Source organism: Mastomys coucha, unplaced genomic scaffold (assembly GCF_008632895.1).
Source record: "Mastomys coucha isolate ucsf_1 unplaced genomic scaffold, UCSF_Mcou_1 pScaffold11, whole genome shotgun sequence".
Lineage (NCBI taxonomy): Eukaryota > Metazoa > Chordata > Mammalia > Rodentia > Muridae > Mastomys > Mastomys coucha.
The window spans coordinates 6,926,285-6,945,755 of record NW_022196893.1 but is presented as its reverse complement, the minus strand read 5'-3'; the positions used below and the strand labels follow the sequence as shown (position 1 = coordinate 6,945,755).

Here is a 19,471-nt window from a genome sequence, read left to right as displayed (position 1 = left end):
CGTCCTCCTCCTCCTCCTCTTCCTTCTTCTTTCTCTCTGAGAAGGTCTTAGTACATACAAGCTGGCCTTGAAGTCATTGTGTAGCCCAGGCTGGCCTTGAACTTGATCCTACTACTTCAGCTCTCCACATGCTGGGGTTACAGGCATTTGTCACCATGCCTGGTTTATAACCCTATATAGCCCTTCGCTAACGGGGCCTCTAGATATCCAAATGCTGGGACAGGGACGTATCTGTCTATGAGAAAGTAACAGATTGGGAACACCAAGCATATTGCAGACACAGCCTCATCAGAACCCTGCTTGCTGAATTTACCAGCCTTGATTCTCACACATTCCAAAGCCAGTCAGGGGGAAAGTCTAAACTTCCAAAATGATGAGAGTCAATAAGATATCCAGGAGGGTGGAGCAGTATCAAGAGGGGGCATTTGTTGTAGGGCTAGTGGTGAGGCCACTGTTTAAAGGACTATCAGCCACACAGTCAGAGAATAATAGATGGCCATCATTAAGGACTCTAGGCTCTTCTTCCCCTCTGGTCCCCTCTTTCAGGTTTGGTCTGAAGACGCTGGGTCCTGGGGCCACGGGGCCCCCTGAAGGACACTGGATGGCCAGGGATGCTGGCTGGACCCCTGTCTTCACCCTCCCATCTCACCAGTTGAGGCCCTGTCGGGCCCTCCTTAAGGACAGGGACTGCAAGGAGCAGGCAGATTGGGAGCTATGCTAGAAGCACTTTGAATTTCTCCTCTGGCCTGACCTTTCTTCTGTCTTGGAGGTCAGCTCACAGCTGTTCCAGTGAGGATCAGTGGGCCACAGAGCTGCAGAGCTGCGGAGGCGCCTCTAGGATGCACTGTTATGTCACTGACTTCTCTCTTAGTCGTTTCATAATTCCATGTGTGTATTTTAACAAAGCAGCCACGAGCTGCTATGAGACTCGTCCAGCAGATGGCAGCAAAGGCTCTTCTTCCAACAAAATCAACCGCTCGTGGCTTATGCATGTTGCAACAGAAGAAAGAGGGTATTGTGTTGGGTCGGAGAGGAGCCACCTCAGCTCTCGCAGGACCAAAGGCCCGGGCAGCCTGACATCATCTCAAACAACCCGTGCCCTTGGCACTTGAATACACAGCTGACCAGGGTCTCTGAAGAGATGTCGCTGTCTGGGGACAGCAAACGGACAGTGCATCCTGGAACTGACTCTCCTCAAACAGATTCCTAATCTCCAAAACTGTGGCCACAGGCAGAAAAGCTTTAGGAAACTCGTTGAATAGGAGTTCTTCTAATTGATGATTTTTCTTTTTTTAAGACAGGGTCTCACTATGGAGAGCAGACGGGCCTCGAACTCACCTATCTCTGTCACTTGAGTGCTGAGATTAAAGGCTGTGTCACCATGCCCCTCCCCCACCTCAGACATTCTCTTTTTCTTTTAAATTTTTTTAAAATTTATTCTATTTGTTTTATGTATATGGGTACACTGTAGCTTTACAGATGGTTGTGAGCCTTCATGTGGATGTTGGAAATTGAATTTTTAGGACCTCTGCTTGCTCCGGTCGACCCTGCTCCCTCCGGCCCGAAGATTTATTTATTATTATACATAAGTACACTGTAGCTGACTTCAGACACACCAGAAGAGGGTATCAGATCGCATTACGGGTTGTTGTGAGCCATCATGTGGTTGCTGGGATTTGACCTCAGGACCTTTGGAAGAGCAGTCAGTGCTCTTAACCACTGAACCATCTCTCCAGCCCCAGACATTCTCTTTTAAAATATTTTCAGATGTATTTGTATTTCGTGTGTGTGCGCATTTTGCCTGCATGTATGTCTGTGTATCATGTGTGTTCTGGTGTTTGTGGAAGCCAGAGGAGTCCCCTAGAATTGGAGTTATAGATGGAGTGAGACTCCATATGGGTGCCAAGAATCAAGCCTGGGTCCTCTGAAGAGTAGCCAGTGCTCTTAACCCTGAAGCCTTCTTTCCCACTGAGTATTTTTTAAAAAACAGATCCCGGTTACTTTATATAATATATAGAGGGAAAAAATGTGCATGTTGTATTATTTAAGTCTCTTTGACATGAGGAGGAAGTGTGTGTGACCAACTGGTCAAAGAAGAGGAACAAAAATCTTGGCAGCATCAATGGGTGCCTTATAGCCTCAGCCAGTGAACCTGCAGGCCTGATTTGCATGTCACAGTAAGATTGAAGAGGAAGTAGGAAAACATTGGGAAGAGAAGGCAGCCTGAAGTGTAGGCCACACTCGAAGCAGGTTTGGTGCCATGGTGTTCCATGTCCCTCTCCCACATGACCCCTCAGTGCCGGGACGCTGCCTCTAAAGGATCTGACATTTCCCTATGCCAGGGGTTCTCAACCCTGCTAATGCTGCGACCGTTTAGTGCACTTCCTAATGTTGTGGTGACCCCCAACCATAAAGTTATCTCATTGCTACTTCATAACTGTGATTTTGCTAGTATTATGACTTGTGATGTGAATACCTGCATTTTCTGATGGTCTTAGGCAACCTCTGTGAAAGGGCTGTTCAACCGCCAAGGAGGTCACAACCCACAGGTTGAGAGCCTGGGCCCTCTGACATCATCTTTTGAGAAAATCTCAGATGAGAGAGAATTCCTGTGTCAAAGAAAGAAAAAGAAAGAAAGAAAGAAAGAAAGAAAGAAAGAAAGAAAGAAAGGAAGGAAGGAAGGAAGGAAGGAAGGAAGAAAGAAAGAAGGAAAGAAGGAAAAGAAAAGAAACTTGAACGTGAGTTGTAAACTTAAGTGCACAGCCTCGGAGCTTCCAGGCCCAGCCCCTGTCCTGCTCAGCCGCGCACTCCTTTCTTGCCCTCTGGCTATGCAAAGCTATCATAACAGTGTCTTCATTGTTTTTGGAAGGGAACCGAAGGCTTTTCCCACATGGTCTTAATAAAATTATTTTATTGATCTGTGGGAATATACAAATAAAATATTCCTATGGAAATTCTGCTAAGACGTGTAGTGCGAGGTGCATACCTTCCCTCACTGTTTCAGTGCAGGAGAGCTTGAAGGTACTCAGTGGCTGGTGCCTGCATCAGCTTTCAGAGGGACTCCTGAAATATCAGGACTCTGAAGACACCCAAACAAACAAACAGAAAACAAACTTGTGAGGTGGGGAGAAAACTTTTCACTTGGCAGAGACAGAGTGGAGTTTAACAACATGGTGCCATGTTATGGAAGCAGTGCCATCACCCACGCTGTGTCTTATTCTTTCCACTTGGGGTGCACCTCACAAGACGAAGACCCCTGTGGTGGTTTGAATAGATATGGCCCCATAGACTCACATGTTTGAATTCATGGCCCATGGGGAGTGGCACCCTTAGGAGATATGGCCTTCTTGGAGGAAGTGTGTCATCGAAGGAGTGGGCTTTGTGCTCTCCTATGCTCAAGCTCTGCCCGGTGTGGACACAATCACCTTCTCTCCCTTTGGATCAGGATCTAGAATTCTGGCTCCTCCAGCACCAAGTCTGCCTGCACACTGCCATGCTTTCCACCATGATGATAATGGACTAAACCTCTGAAACTGTAAGCCAGCCCCAATGAAATGTCTTCCTTTATAAGAATTGCCTCGGTCATGGTGTCTCTTCACAGCACGAAAGCCCTAATTGAGACAACTCTTTCCCAGGCATGAGAGGTAGGGTGGTCACTGGGACTGTGTGCTGATGCCCCTGCATCCCCAGGCACATGACAGAGAGGAGCATCGACTGGCCCTCTGTGGTCCACCAGGCTGTGTAACCAGTAACAGCCAGTGAGGTAATGGAATTTAGTGACTGGCTAAGCTCTCCTAGCCCACCATCAGCCAGGAAGAACCACACTGCTCTAGATGGTTGGCTAGGTCCTGGAGTAAAGATGGCAGAGCTGAGCCTCAGCCAACCCCTGCAGGCAACACGAGTGACAAGAAGGTGTAACTCTTCACTCTCTGGGGTGCAGGATGTGATGGTTATCCTGTCAACTTGACACAACCTAGAAGCTCCGAGGGGATCTCAGTGAGAGGATTGCCTCTGTCTAGGTTGGCCTACGAGCACGCCTGTGGAAGATTGTCTAGATGTGGAATTGGTGTTGGAAGACCCAGCCCACGGTGAGCAGCACTACTCCTTAGGCAGGGGATCGAGAACTGATTTCTCTCTGCCTTGGACTAAAAATATACTGTGACTCTTGCTTCCGGCTCTACATCTTGACGGCTTCACAGTAAAGGGCTGTAACCTGGAACAATGAAGTAAGATAAACCTATTCTCCTTAAGGTGTTTTGTTTGTTTGTTTAGTGTTTTTTAAATGTATGAGTACACAGTAGCTGTCCTCAGACACACCAGAAGAGGGCATCGACCCCATTACAGAAGGTTGTGAGCCACCATGTGGTTGGTGGGAACTGAACTCAGGACCTCTGGAAGAACAGCAATGCTCTTAACTGCTGAGCCATCTCTCCAGCCCTAAGGTGGGTTTTGTTGTGGTTGTTGTTTTTTTTTGTTTGTTTTTGTTTGTTTGTTTTTTAAAGAGTGTTTTATAACAGTAACAGAAATGAAACTATGATACCGGGGTGTTTGGCAAACATGGCTCCACCAAGCCTGGCCCAATAGGATGGAAACTGGTACCAGACGTCTCCCTGCTGCAACCAACCCTGTGCAACTTTAACATCAGGTCTCAGAGCCAGGCACCAACCTCCAGCGGTTAGAAGGAGTGGATCGGTGTTATGCAAAGCACTTGGCAAGATAGCAAGGAAGCAGGCTGAGTATCTCATGACCTTGAGGCCCAGGAAGGAGGGCACAAAGAGAGTTTCTGCTTCTGTACTGGGCACTCGCTGGGTGAGTTGTGCTCAACGGCAGCAAGGACAAGCAGTGCCGAGCCTCGGCGGGTGACTGGAGCCTCATGGTTAAGAGCATTGCATTGTGTTAAATGTCTAGTTTGGCAGGCAGGGAGATGCTCACTGGGCAAAGCACTGGCCGCATAAGCAAAACAACTTTAGTTGGGACCCCCCAATCCTGTATAAACACCAGGAAGATATATCAGCTCACTTGCCATCCTAGCGGCAGAAATGGGGAGCCCCAGAACAAGCTAGCTAGCCAGACTAGTCATATGGTGACTAGTCATATGGAGTTATGGAGAGAGATATATGTGTATAAGCTATACGTGGTAGAGAGTGAGGAAGACACCCACCATGTAGCCTTTACATCTGCACATGTACCCACATACATGGGAACACACATACACACAAGCGTGCGCATTACAAGCATACAAATTAAAAAATAATAATACATATAGTCTTCCCCTTTGGTTTTTGGAACAAGATCTCACTACACAATCACCTAGCTTGCTAGCTAGTTTTTATGCCATCTTGACATAATCTAGGGTCCTATGGGAAGAAGAACTCTTAATTGAGGAAAAATGTCTCCATAGAATTGGCTTGTAGGTAAGCCTGGAGGGCATTTTCTTGATTGATGATTGATGCGGGAGGGCCCACAGCTCACTGTGGGTGGTGCTGCCAATTAGCTGATGGTCCTGATGTTGTAATAAAGCAGGTTGAGGGCTGGAGAGACAGCTCAGCCATTAAAGGCTCATAACCCAAAAGATAAGAAAGCTGGCTGAGCAAGTCATGAGGGGCAAGCCAGTAAGCAGCATTCCTCCGTAGCCTCTGTGTCCGTTCCTGCCTCCAGATTCTTGGCCTGCTTACGTTCCTGCCCTGACTTCCTTCGATGATGGATTGTGTTGGGTGGGTGTTAGTGAAATATGCCTTTTCCCTTGTCCCTGTTCCACACCCTCTGTCTCTGTTTCCTGACTGAAAGTCACCATGCAAAAATCACTGTGCCTTGAGCCTTCTGCGTATGTATAAGTGCCTCTGAGAAAGGCTTCAGCTTGTTTAGTGAGTCCCATTTGGCTCCATTTTAGGTTGATTTGGGGCCCTCAGTCATAGAAAATCCCTATTGCACCTTTTGAGATAACTTGTAGTATGGGCCTGGCAGGAAAAATACTGAAATATTCAGTATAAGAAACAGAAAAATTACACTGGGAATGGTGGCAAATGCCTTTAATCCCAGCACTCGAGGCAGAGGCAGAGACACAGAGGGGCAGAGGGGCAGAGGGGCAGAGGCTCTGTGAGTTCAAGGCCAGCCAGGTCTACAAATTCAATTTCAGGATAGCCAGGGCTGTTATACAGAGGAACCTTGTTTTGAAAAACCAACCAACCAACCAACCAACCAACAAACAAGCCGGTCAGTGGTGGCACACGTCTTTAATCCCAGCACTTGGGAGGCAGAGGCAGACGGATTTCTGAGTTCGAGGCCAGCCTGATCAACAGAGTGAGTTCCAAAACAGCCAGGGCTACACAGAGAAACCAAAACCAAACAACCAACCAAACATTAAATGAACAGAGTCTCCAAACCTGTGATGCACACATGTTTATAGTAGGTGTCCCAGAATAAGAAAGACAGCAATAGGAAAGCTATTGGATGAGGTAATAAAGAGAAACCCTCAAGTTTGTTAGAATACACTAATGCACATATCCAAGAAGCTCAGCTCCAAGTAGGATAAATTCAATGACGGTTGCAATAAAGACAGTCACCAGCAAATGTGTCTTATTACATCAATGAAGACCAGACCCGGAGAAGTGTAAAGGCAGTTAGGCAGAAGTAATTCCCTCATCAATGAGGTTAGCAACTGGTTTCCTATCAGACAGCAAAGCAGCCGGAGGGAACATGAGGTGATGCCTTAAAATATGGGAAGGAAAAAAAAAATGAACAGGCACTCAAGAATACCATATCCAGGGAAAAATTAACTTTCAAAAAATGAAGAAAAATTTTGGATATTTTTAGGTAATGAAAATGAAGAGTGTCAAGCTGTATGTAGTGCTACACGCCTTTAATCCCAGCGCTGAGGAGGCAGAGGCAGGGGGATCTCTGTGAGGCCAGCCTGGTTTACAAGAGAGTTCCAGGCAGCCAAGGAGGTTACACAGAGAAAGTCTGTCTTGAAAAGAAAAGAAAATAGTTTCTTGTTAATATTCAGGCTATCTGGCTTTTTTGTTGACTGGACACAGAATCTCTGAGAGGAGAGTGCCTCTATTGAGAAAATGGCTCCATATGATCAGGCTGTAGGCAAGCCTGTGGGGGCATTTTCTTAATTAGAGATTGATGTGGGAGGACCTAGCCTGTTATGGATGAGGCCACCCTGGGCTGGTGGTCCTGGGTTCTATAAGAAAGCAGGTTGAGCAAGACATGAGAAGCAAGCCAGTAAGCAGGACTCCTTACCTATAAGAAATGTTAAAAGGAATCTTTCAGGCTGAAGTAGAAGAATATTAGAAAAGCATTCAAATCCACATGAAGGAATAGAGAGCTGTCTTTTGTGTTGACTTATGTATTTTGCAGTAAAGTGCGTAGTGACTGTCGGACAGTAGGCCAGAGAGGTGACTAATGGTTAAGAGCATTGGCTGTACTACCAGAGGACCCGAGTTTAGTTCTCAGCACCCACATCTGATGTTTTAACAACTACCTGTAGTTCCAAAGGATCCAAAATCTGCTTTGCACTCTTCTGGCCTCCATAAGTGACCACACACATGTGACACACACACATAAACAAAAATAAACAAAAAAAGACACTAAAAGGGGCTGGAGAGATGGCTTAGCAGTTAAGAGCACCAACTGCTCTTCCAGAGGTCTTGAGTTCAATTCCCAGCAACCACATGGTGGCTCACAATCATCTGTAATGGGATCCGATGCCTTCTTCTGGTGTGTCTGAGACAGCTACAGTATACCAATATAAATGAAAAAAAAAAAAGACACTAAAAAAGTATGAGGTTTTTTTCTTTTTGCCTATACTCCCCCTTTCTCTACTTGATTTAAGAAATCGAACTGGATGCGTGGCACACATCTTTAATCCCAGCACTTGGGAAACAGAGATAAGCAGATCTTTGTGAGTTCCAGTGCCAGTCTAATCTGGATCTCTATAGTGAGTTCGGAGCCATGCTGGTCTTATAGTGAGTTCCATGTCAGAGGGACATAGTGAGATGCTATCTCAAAAAAATATATAGTTCATCGTTTTTTGTCTTTGCTATTTAAAAATGTTACTTATAGCCAAGTGGTGACAGCACATGCCTCTGATCCCAGCACTTGAGAGGCAGAGGCAGGCAGATGTCTGAGTTTGAGGCCAGCCTTGTCTACAGAATACCAGGACAGTCAGGGCCACATAGAAACCCTGTCTTGAAATACCAATCATAATAATAACACTGTTACTTACTATTATTGTGGGGAGGGTCATATGAGCCATCCCCTATGTGTGGAAGTCAGGACAGCTTTGTGGAGTTGGTTCTCCATTTTGCCTTTATGTGGGTTCTGGGGACTGAACTCAGGACCCCAAGCTTTTGTAGTGATGCCTTTACCCACCGAGCCAGCTCTTTGACTCTGTTGTTAGTTCAGGAATGAGCTCTAATGTACCCCAGGCTAGACTCAGACTGAACTATAGCCCAAGATGATCTTAATTTCTGTTTGTCCTTCCCTGGTGCTGCTGGAACTACAGAAAGGAGCCACAATGCCTGGCAGCTTGATTCTATCTCCAGTATCATATCTTTGCATAATCATGATGTTCTACTTAGCTGAGGTCAAAGTGTCTACTGCATACTTGATTTAAGAGGCAATTGCATAAACAGTAATTATAAGACTATGTTGATGGTAATACAATGCACATAGGATTTGGACAGTGACAGCATTAGAAGAGGTAGTAGTTGAGCTGCATATGAGTGGAATTTTCATGTTTTATTAAGTACAGTTAGTTCAAATAATAATCTGAAGTAAATTGCTATCAATTAAGAGGCTAATTGTAAAGCTCTTGGCAACTAGTGAGAAAATAATGATTAAAAAAAGGAGGGCTGGGATGTAGCTTGATTTTAGAACACTTACCTAGACTGTGCAAGGCCCTGGGATCATTCTCCTGTATCACACCCCCCCATATATACACATAAACAAACACATTCACACACAGACACTCACAGACACATATACACTCATACCCACACCCACACATTCACACATACATCCACATACACACATATCACACACATTCACATATACCCACACCCATACCCATACACTCTCATACATACACACATATAATACACACTCACATATATACAGCACACACACATATGCCACATACAAACACACACACATATACACCACAAACACATATGCACCATATACTATACTACATATAAACACACACCACACACAAACACACACAAACATCACAAACCACACACCACACACAAACACATACATACGCAAGCTAAACATGGTGGCACGTATTGGGAATTCCAGCACTTGGAGATGGAGGCAGGAAGATCCAGAGTTATTCTTGACTGTAGAATGAGTTTGAGGCCAGCCTGGGTTACATGAGACTCTGTCTCACAAAAATCAACCATTCAACCAAACATCCAAACAAACAGACTGACAGACAGACAGACAGACAAACAAGAAACCAGACTTTAAAAGCCATTATGCTGCTATCAATATTGAATGCTCAGAAAAGGCAATGCGTCTCTGGTGGCTGAGGTAGGAGCCTCAGTTGAGGCCAGCCAGGGCAGCTTAGTGAGACCCATTTCAAAAAACAAAGGTATAGAGTTTCTTTTTGGGTAATGAAAGTGTTTTGAAATTAGATAGTGGTGGTGGTTGCACAACCTTGTGATTGTACAGAAAAACAAAACAAAACACAGAGCTGTACACTTGAAAGGGAGTGAATTGCATGATATCTGGAGAGCGGGGGAGGGAAAGAAAGAGAAAGAGGGAGGGGCCCTCAGGCAAGAGTGGGCTGGTTGGATGCTGGAACTAGGAGAAGGGAGCCAGTACAAACGTCATTGGCATAAACTTGGACGAGACAACTGCGCCTCATTCCCAGGCATGAATGTGTTGAGTGACAGAAGCCCTGTTGTATCCCAGCCCTAAATCAAGACCAAGCCTGGGCGGGCAGCATACGGGTAGCTAAGTCTCTGCAGGTTTTCTCCAGTGGATTAGGGAGGCACCTGGTTAATCCTTCCAAGAACCAAAATGGCTCAAGGAAAGGAGACCAAAGGGCCCCCAAGTGACTGAAGTATTTAGGACTAAGTCAAGAAAAAGAACCCTGGTTGTACACAGCCAAGACCAAATCTGTAAATGCTCTCTGAGAAAGAGCTGAGGCATGGCTGTTGGCACACTGCGCTCTATTGAACAGATGGAGAAAAAGTGAAGTATTTTGTTATTTCTTTGAAGTTTTTCTAGTGGAAAATTGAAACACAGACAGAAGCAAGGACCGTAGGGGCTAGAGGGATGGTTCAGCAGTTAAGAGCCCTGGCTGCTCTTCCAGAAGGCCAGAGTTTAGTTCCCAGGACTCACACCGTGGCTACCAACCATCTGTAACTCCAGTTACAGGGGATCTGACACTTTCTCCTGGCCTCCTGGGCACTGCATGCATGTGGTGCACAAACATGCAGGCAAAACGCAGATTCATGGTTGTTGGTTCTATGTGCTTATATTCTACTGTCCACTGAAAATATTAAGTGGAAAATTCCAGAAAAAAATCCCAGATTTTAAATTGTACAGTATTCTGAATGATAGTTGAAATATCATACCATCATTATCTGTCCTGTCTAGGTCATAAATTATCCACCGATATCCTTATCTACTGTGAGAATCAGTGGAGATGCAAACATGTGAAATTGAGGCGGTCTGTTTTATAAGCCTGCAAAGCTAGGCATCAGCCTAGAATGGCAGGTTTGTGGACTGAGACAGAGAGCCATCTTTATAAACCCTGAACACATGACCCTTCTTCTCTCTTTTAGAGAGTCAGGAGGATGTAGTCTTGCATGCTGTCTAGGACATATCTTTCCTAAAGCTTATATATGGATTTTTTTCTCTACGTGTTTTAATTTTATGTGCATGGGTATTCTGCCTGCATATATGTCTGTATACCACTTATGTACCTGGTACCCACAGAGGCCAGAAGAGGATGATGTATCTGTTGGGACTGGAGTTACAGGCAGTTATGAGCCAGCATGTGGGTGCTAGGAATCAAACCCAAGTCCCTCGCAAGAATACCAAGCGCCCTTTGCCTCTAGTCCATCCCTCCAGGTCTCTTCATGTTTTTTTTTTTTTTTAGATTTATTTTTAATTATATATGTGTGTGCATGTGCTTATGCATATGTGCACATGAAAGCAGGCACCTACAGAGGCCAGATGTGTCAGTTCTCCAGGATCTAGAGTTACAAATGGTTGTGAGTTGCCTTATGTGGAAGAACTCAGGTCCCCTGCTAGAGAAGTAGTGTGTGGGTGCGTGTGGGTGCGTGTGGATGCACGTGGATATGTGTGGGTATAGGTTCATGTGGAAGTTGACTTTTTAGTGTCTTCTTCAATCACTGTTTACCATGCTTTTTGAAATAGGCGCTCTCTCTCTTTCTCCCTCTCTCCCTCTCTCCCTCTTTCCCTTTCTCTCCCACACTCACACCACAAAAACCTTGCAGCATTTCCTTTTTCAGTAATCTGAGCCTGGACTCTTTACAGAGGGAAATGTTTTATTATTTTAAACCCTCTATTTTGTTTTTTTTTGTTTGTTTGTTTTTTTGTTTTGTTTTTCATGTCTCTAGGAAGTGTCCACTGCATCCAGATGTTTGAATGTTTTATCTAAAAAAAGTGTTCTTTGTGTCCACACTTGCTCTCCCATTTTATTATTCTTAGTTTTATTTTACACCTTTTCTCTGGAATTTAATTTTATTTTATCGTGTGTATTGGTGGTGTTTGTTCTGTATAGGTGTCTATGTGAGATACATACAGATCCCCTGGAGCTGGAGTTACAGACAGTTGTGAGCCACCATGTAGGCACTAGGAATTGAACCCAGATCCTCTGGAAGAGCAGCCAGTGCTCTTGATTGTTGAGCCATCTCTCCAGCCCCACATATTTTTATAATTCTTCTTGTCGACCATTTTCTTGATTAATCTCTAAAGAACTACCCTTTGGCTTAGTTATTCACGTTGGTTTTAGGGTCATATCTCTTTGGTTTTCTCTTACTGATTCCTGCCTCGTGTTTCTTTGGTTTGCTCCAGGCCTCTTTTGGCAGTTCCAAGTTCTTATCTCTTTTGTTTTTAATTTCTCTCCTTTCCTGATAACATGTTTCTAAAACACCACATTAGTTCAAAAGACTTTACCTGTACTTCACACACATACACACACAAAAAACATGTGATGTTTTCATTATTTGGTCCTCTGTATTTAAAAATTTGCTTTATTGAGATCCTGTCTCAAAAATTAATTTGCTTTATAATCTCTAGGATAATGCAAGAGTTATTTAGTGAGATAATGTCCAGCTATATTTTTTTTTCCCTTGAGACAGGATCTCACTGTGTAGCCCTGGCTGTCTTGGAACTCATTATATAGACAAGGCTGGCTTTGAACTCACAGATATCTATCTGCCTGCCTCTGCCACCTGAGTGCTGGAATTAAAGGTATGTGCCATGGTGTCTAGTGCATGCTGTGTTGTGTCGGGGCTGGGCTGGGCTGATGCTACAAAGAGACCCCTGAGTGTAGGGGCTTAAAGAGAAGAAAGTCTGATCCTCTACCACAAAGCCTCCAAAAGACGTGTGCAGGGGGGCGGGGCTGCCTGGCCTCTTTCTGTCCCTCCTTCCCTCCCTCACCAAGTTGTTCTTCTTCTGCCCTAGTTGAAGCTTTGGTCGCTGCTGGGCAAGTGTCTTAAGTAATAGGATGATGGGGAGAAGGAGGCTGAGGGTAGTGGGTGGCAAGCCACTCTGACTCACACCTAGTTGTATGTCTACAGCTTACCATGGGAAGTGTGTGCCCACACACCCAGGCTGGCACTCTGCTAATGAGGAAACACGGGGTATGTGAATGCACTTTCGGTTATTGCTCTACGGGTTCCTCTGTTAGAGATTATTAATATCAATATAACTTGGTTGTTGCTTTTCTGTCTGAGGTCAGTCAGTGGTATTGACATGTTCGTGTGTGTGTGTGTGTGTGTGTGTGTGTGTACGTGTGTGTTTGTATGTGGTTTTGGACAGGGTCTCACGATGCAGGTCTGGCCTGCCTGGAACTGGCTATGTAGAGCAGGCTGGCCTCAAACTCACAGAAATCCGCCTGAGTGCTGGGTTTCGATGTGTGCCCCACACATTGACCTGCTGGGATTAACTTGTTGTGACTGACATGCCCTTGTGGCCTGACAAATGCACAAAGTTGGCAGCCTGTGTGCTGTACCTGGGGAGAGTCTCTTTGGCCCATCAGCATCTGGGAAGCCACAGCCCAGGTGGGAAGCCACAGCCCAGGTGGGAAGCCACAGCCCAGGTGGCTCTGCGCTTGCATCCTGAGTTCTGTGCTTTTCCTAGGAGACCAGAAAGGAGAGGGTGGGGCTGTGAGTACTGTTCTGTTACCAGGAGTATGAAACCTCTCCTTTCTTTAAGACCCCTGTTCGAAATTCTGCATCAACTACATAACAGATTCTCTGAAGAAAATGAGGTTCGTTGGGAGGACGGTACCTGCACAGCCAGGAAAAGCACCACAAGGAATGGTAGAGCACAGGAGGGGGCTAAGCAGGGGAGGTTTTAAAGCCAGAAGGGAGATGTTTGTGCACTGCTTTGAAACAAAGCTCCTTAGTTCACTGTGGGACTCCATGGCCGCTCAACAGTGACATAGCCTGTTGCTGGGAGCTGTCTCCAGGGAGCCTCCTGGCTGGAATTTCTTGTGTTTTCAATCTGTGTAGTAGTTCTCAGCAGAGCACATCAGGACCCAGAGAGTCTACGATAGCCTTTCGTGTCAGCAGCCAAAATTATAATTATACGCTTCCCCTCTTGGTCTCCTCGATTCATTCATTCTCTGCCTCTGTTCCTGTCTGTCTGTCTTATGTGTATGGGGATACATGCATGTGGGGGGAGGGGTGTACATGTACTAGTGAGGGCCAGAGGGCAACTTCAGGTGTCCTTGGATCACTGTATTCTTCCTCTCTCTGGCTGCTCGACAAGCTCTTCCTCCCTCCCGGGGTCCTTCTGGCCCTGCCTCCCAGAGCTGGGATTATAGGTGCACACTACACCACACCTGACTATCTCTGTGTGTGCTAGGGTTCAAAACTCATGCTTGCACTGTAGGTAGTTTGTTGACTGAGCCATCTCTCCAACCCTATTATTTTTCTTTGTTTAGTTTACCTTTATTTATTTATTTATTTATTTATTTATTTATTTATTTTGAGTGAGGGTCTTAGTGTGTAGCTGTGGATGGCCTAGAACTCATTATGTAATGCAGGCTGGCCCAGAACTTACAGAGGTCCATCTGTCTCTCCTTTTTGAATGCTGTGATTAAATACATGAGCCACTGTGCCAAGCAAGCCCTATTTCGTTTTTGGTTTTGTTTTGTTTGTTTGTTTGTTTGTTTCTTTTTTCAAGACAGGGTTTCTCTGTGTAGCCCTGGCTGTCCTGGAACTCACTCTGTAGACCAAGCTGGCCTGGAACTCAAAAATCCTCCTGCCTCTGCCTCCCAAGTGCTTTAAAGGCATGCACCACCACTGCCCAGCAAGCTCTATTATTTTTAAGTTTGATTTCAACAATTCTCCAATCTAGTAGATCAGAATTAACCAAGTGGTCTGGAGAGATGGCTAAGCAGTTGAGAATACTTGCTGCAGCCGAGCAGTGGTGACACACACCTTTAATCCCAGCCTTGGGAGGCAGAGGCAGGCAGATTTCTGAGTTTGAGGCCAGCCTGGTTTACAGAGTGAGTTCCAGGACAGCCAGGGCTATACAGAGAAATCCTGTCTCAAAAAAAACAAAACAAAACAAAACAAACACTTGTTGCTCTTCCAGAGAGCCTGGGTTCAGTTCCCAGCACCCACATGGTAGTTTACAGTTATTTGTAACTCCAGTTCAAGGGGGTATGAGCCTGTCTTCTGTCTTCCAGGGACACCCAGCATGCACATGGTATACATATATACATTTTTTTTTAAAAGTAAGGCCATTTCCTTTCTGTTTATATGTCTTTCTCGTTTTAAAAGTGTTCTTGGGGCTGGAGATGTAGCTCAGTTGGCAGATTGCTTGCTTACTATGCACAGGTCCTGGTTTTGATCCCCAGTTGCCATATGAAGCAGGCACGGGACTAGGGAGATGGTACAGGGATAAAGCTCTTGCCATACATACCTGAGTTCACGTCCCTCAGCACCAACACAAAGCAGACACAGGAGCATCTGTCTGTAACCCCAGTGGTCCCCTAGCAAGATGGGAAGCAGGGACAGGAGGAAGTTTGGTGCTAGCTAGCTTTGTGTATACCACGTCAAAACAGCAAAGAAAAGGACCCTATGTAAGGCAAGGTAGAAGGTGAGACAAACAATGGAGGTTGTCTTCCACATGTGATGTTTCATGCACATCTCTTTCTTGCTCTCTCTCTCTCTCTCTGTGTCTCTGTGTCTCTGTGTCTCTGTGTCTCTATGTCTCTCTCTCTCTCTCTCACACACACACACACACACACACACACACACACACACACCACACCACACAAACCAGTACTTGGGAAATATAGGAAGGAACATAAGAATTAAGGTCATCCTTGAAGCCAGCCTGGGCTGCAAGGGATGGTTTCCTCTTCCTCAACAAAAGGCAACATGTTGATGGATCTTATTAAAAGTTGTTTTCTGGGCTAGAGAGATGGCGCAGCAGTTAAGAGCTTCTCTTCCAGAGGACCTAGGTTCAATTCCAGGACCCACACAACTGTCTATAACTGCAGTTCCTTAGAACCTGATGTCCTCACACAGACATACATGCAGGCAAAACACTAATATTCATGAGATAAAAATAATTTTTTTTTTTTGTATTTTCGAGACAGGGGTTCTCTGTGTATCCCTGGCTGTCCTGGAACTCACTCTGTAGACCAGGCTGGCTTCAAACTCAGAAATCCGCCTGCCTCTGCCTCCCAAGTGCTGGGATTAAAGGCGTGCGCCACCACCGCCTGGCTAAATAATTTTTTTAAAAGTCACTTTCTGCTAAGCAGTGGTGGCACATGCCTTTAATACCAGCACTCAGCAAACAGAGGCAGGTAGACTTCTGATTTCAGGGTCATTCTGGTCTATAGAGTGAATTCCAGGACAGCCAGACTACATAGATTAACCCTGTCTCGATCCCCAACCCCCAGCATCATTTCCTTGGGTGAACTTAATCTACTTCTCCTATGTGTCTTCTCTGGGACTCTACAGCCTTTCTGTGCAGTTTTACTTCTTCTCCACTTTGTTCTCCTGTGGATTTATCATGTTTTCTCTTGCTAATTTAGCAATGTTTAACATTCTGTTTGTAGCTTGGCTGCCCCTAAGGCTCACACTCCTGTCTGGTTATTCATCTTCACAGTTCACCTATGCCAACATCTCTGAAGAGGAAGATGGTCACCAAACCCAAGGCTACTCTAAGGTCAATCTGTGTGAACATTCACTTCTGCTGTTCAATTTTTCTGTCTCCTTTCCCTCCACTCTGGGGGAACCCCCCTGGGTCTCTCATGTCTGCCTTTTTCGCCTCTGACACCCCAACAATGCTCTCACCCTGGGAAGACTTGGAGTCTGAGCATGTTGTCTTTATCCTGACCTTTCATTGAATGCTGTCTGAATGGCTATGTATAAACGGCTAAGGCTGGAGGCCTTTCCTGTCAGTGCCTCAGAACAACACTCTATTGTCTCTCACACTCTGTACCGCTGCTGTGAAACCCTTCATGGAGCCCGCCCCAGCTTTCTTCCTTGGCCATCAGGACCCATACAATTTCCCTCTTGTCTTCAGCATTCCCAGCTTCATCATGGACTCAGGGCACAGCTCCATCTCCCCTGACCCTCTCAAGCCTCGTTCTGTGATCTCTCCTCTCTCTAGTTCTAAGAAGCAGGCCTGGTTCTATTCTCCTTTACAGCCTCTGGGGCAATATGTCCTTACCTCTGCAACCTCTTACCTGGACATTGGTTTCTTGTTCTGTCCTTTTTAAAAATATAGTTATTTGTTTTTAATTTTGTGCTATTGTTGCTGAGGTGAATGTGTGTGAGAGAGAGATACGTGTGCATGTGTGTGATATGTGTGCATGTGTATGTATGTGTCCACGTGCATATACATGTGTGTGCATGTGTGTATGTGTGCATGTATATGTGTGTATGTGCGTGTATATGTGTGTATATATGAATGTGTGTGCATGTATATGTGTGTATATATGAATATGTGTGCATGTGTATATGTGTGTGTATATTGTGTGTATATGTGTGTACATGAGTGTATGTGCGAATGTGTATATTTGTGTGTGTATGTATGTGTGTGTATGTGTACATATATAAATGCATGTGTATTATGTATGTTTGCATGTATATGTGTGTATACATGTGGGTACACAAGTCCTACAGCACAAATTGGCTCCAGGAATGGAACTCATGATATCGGGCTTGCAGGACAAATACTTTCCCTACTGAGCCATCTCTCTGGCTCTGCCTTTCCTTTCCGCTGTCTCTTCTCCATGGCCTGATCCCCAGGCTCACTAGGTCCCTGGCACTCTGTACCCTGCCTCTCCACTTTTTATGCACCATTTTTCCCCTTGCATTATAATCCTAGCTCTCTATTTTTTCTAAGCATGTTTACTACTATTACTGCCTATGTCGGTGTCTTGGCTTTAGGTCTGTGTCACCTACAGTCGTAAGTTCCTTTCTCTCTGTGGTGCCTCTCCACTCTGTGTCTGTCAGAGCAGGGAACACTGCTGGCCATGCCTAAGGGTGTCTGGGTCAAAGAGGCAAGCATACATTTCCACGGCTACTAGACCCTCTTGCAGATATGAAGGGGAGCCTTGGAATTTACAGGGTAGGGGCTGAGGGTGGGAAGAAGCTCAGGTGGACAGTCGGCCCATACCTGTTGTCATAGGTGGGCACCCACATGAGTCTTTCTATGGTCATGGTCTCCTTCAAAGTCACCACAGACTATAGCAGCAACCATGCCCCAAGGGGAGATCAAGCCCAGTCCTCAGGCCAGGCGAGTGGACAGCGAGCATGGAGTAGCTTCCAGAGCGGCTCATCTCCTTAACCACTCACCTCCCCCATACTGCTTCCCTGGGTCTCATTCGGTGCTCACTGCATCCACAGGCCCCTCTGGCTGGTAGTGTCGCTTGGTAGTTGCATTGGCGTATGGTATGTGGGCACGGGTATGTGTGGTGGAGGATGGAACACTCAGGATAAGTGCTCTGAGAGCCACTTGATGCCAGACCTATTGACAGCTTTGTCAGGCTTGGTGGAGGGAAGAACAAGCTCAGCACCAGGCAACGGAGCTCCCTACAGGCTCAGGTGCACAGTTACCTTAGCTGAGGGATCTCAGGGGGAGGCTCCACCCACAAGGCTCTCTGACTCTGCCTGAATGACAGAAACATGTGTGACAGTAGTGACCACCAGGAGAAGGAAGGTTGTCTGGGGCACCCGGACCCATGGGTCCCAGCAACCAAAACAGATGAGCATCCCTGGGGTCCCTGATTGGATTTCCCAAGGAGCTGAGGACTCGCTAGAGACAGGTCACATACTCAGACTGCCTCAGCAACTGTCCAGGCACTGTGTTAAGGGGTGAGCTCGGAGGACCTTCCAATGTGTTCTTTGTTCATCTTGCCAGGGTACTCTGGAGAGGCCTAGCCAAACTTGGGTGACGGCTGCTTCTTGGCTGAGCTCATGGTCAGAGGTTAGAGCTGGCGCAGGAGAACCTGGAGATGCCTGTCTCCAACACACAAAGCCAGAAGGTCTCACACAGTGGAAACATGTTCTCACACCCCCTGACCACAGCTAGATGGAGGTCAGGCATGGCTGGCCCTGGTGAGGCTGAGGGGGCTCTGTTCCAGCCTCTCCAGGTTCTGCTGGTGCTGTGGTCCTGGGCAGCCATTAGCTTTGGGTACATCACCCACTCTGCCCACTGTCACATGATGTCTTCACCCTGTGGCACCACCTGTACCCAGCAGTGTTTTACGGACACTAGTCATGTTGGATTAGGGACATATCTTTCACATGACCTCATTTTAACTAGTGACACAAGGACCCTATTTCCAAATAAGGTCACATTCTAAGATGCCTGGGGACTAAGGACTAATGCATATTTTGGGGGCAGTTTTAAAATCTAACCCATTTATCATCAATAGATGACAAATGGAGTTTGGTCCCTCCTTTAGTAGCCCCAAAGTTATAAGCCAAAATGGGCTATGGCTCTGGTCTCCAGATTAGTTTATGTCCACACCATATTGTTGATATGAGCTGTTTTAGCTGGGTAAGCTATGACAAACTTCTTTGCCAATCCAGTGTCACAGACAAGCAGTGGTTGTAGAGAGTGACCAGAGATGGTCAGGGGTCTAACCCAAAGCACTGTAAGGAAGCCTGGTACTAGACAGTGCTGGTACCAGGTCCCTGCAGGTGAGCTAGACACTGCACTGAAGGTGAGCCAGGGCCCTGCAGGTGAGCTAGACACTGCACTGCAGGTGAGCCAGGGCCCTGCA

General features: G+C 46.0%; 1 protein-coding gene across 4 annotated transcripts in view; it reads left to right on the top strand.

Annotated features, from left to right (window-relative positions):
- Positions 1–3,773: 3,773 nt before the first annotated feature.
- LOC116081313 overlaps positions 3,774–19,471 on the top strand; it is a 34,032-nt gene continuing 18,334 nt past the window's right edge. The window contains exon 1 of one of the 4 annotated variants that reach the window (XM_031357924.1): positions 3,774–4,226. Coding sequence is in view for 2 of the 4 variants with exons in the window: in XM_031357919.1 (XP_031213779.1) it covers positions 16,270–16,401 (132 nt within the window). In the remaining 2 variants the exon portion in view is untranslated. Of the gene's footprint in view, positions 4,227–4,390; positions 4,443–4,537; positions 4,810–16,253; positions 16,402–19,471 lie in introns of those variants that run through there. The other 3 variants (XM_031357925.1, XM_031357921.1, XM_031357919.1) reach the window with 3 other exon arrangements.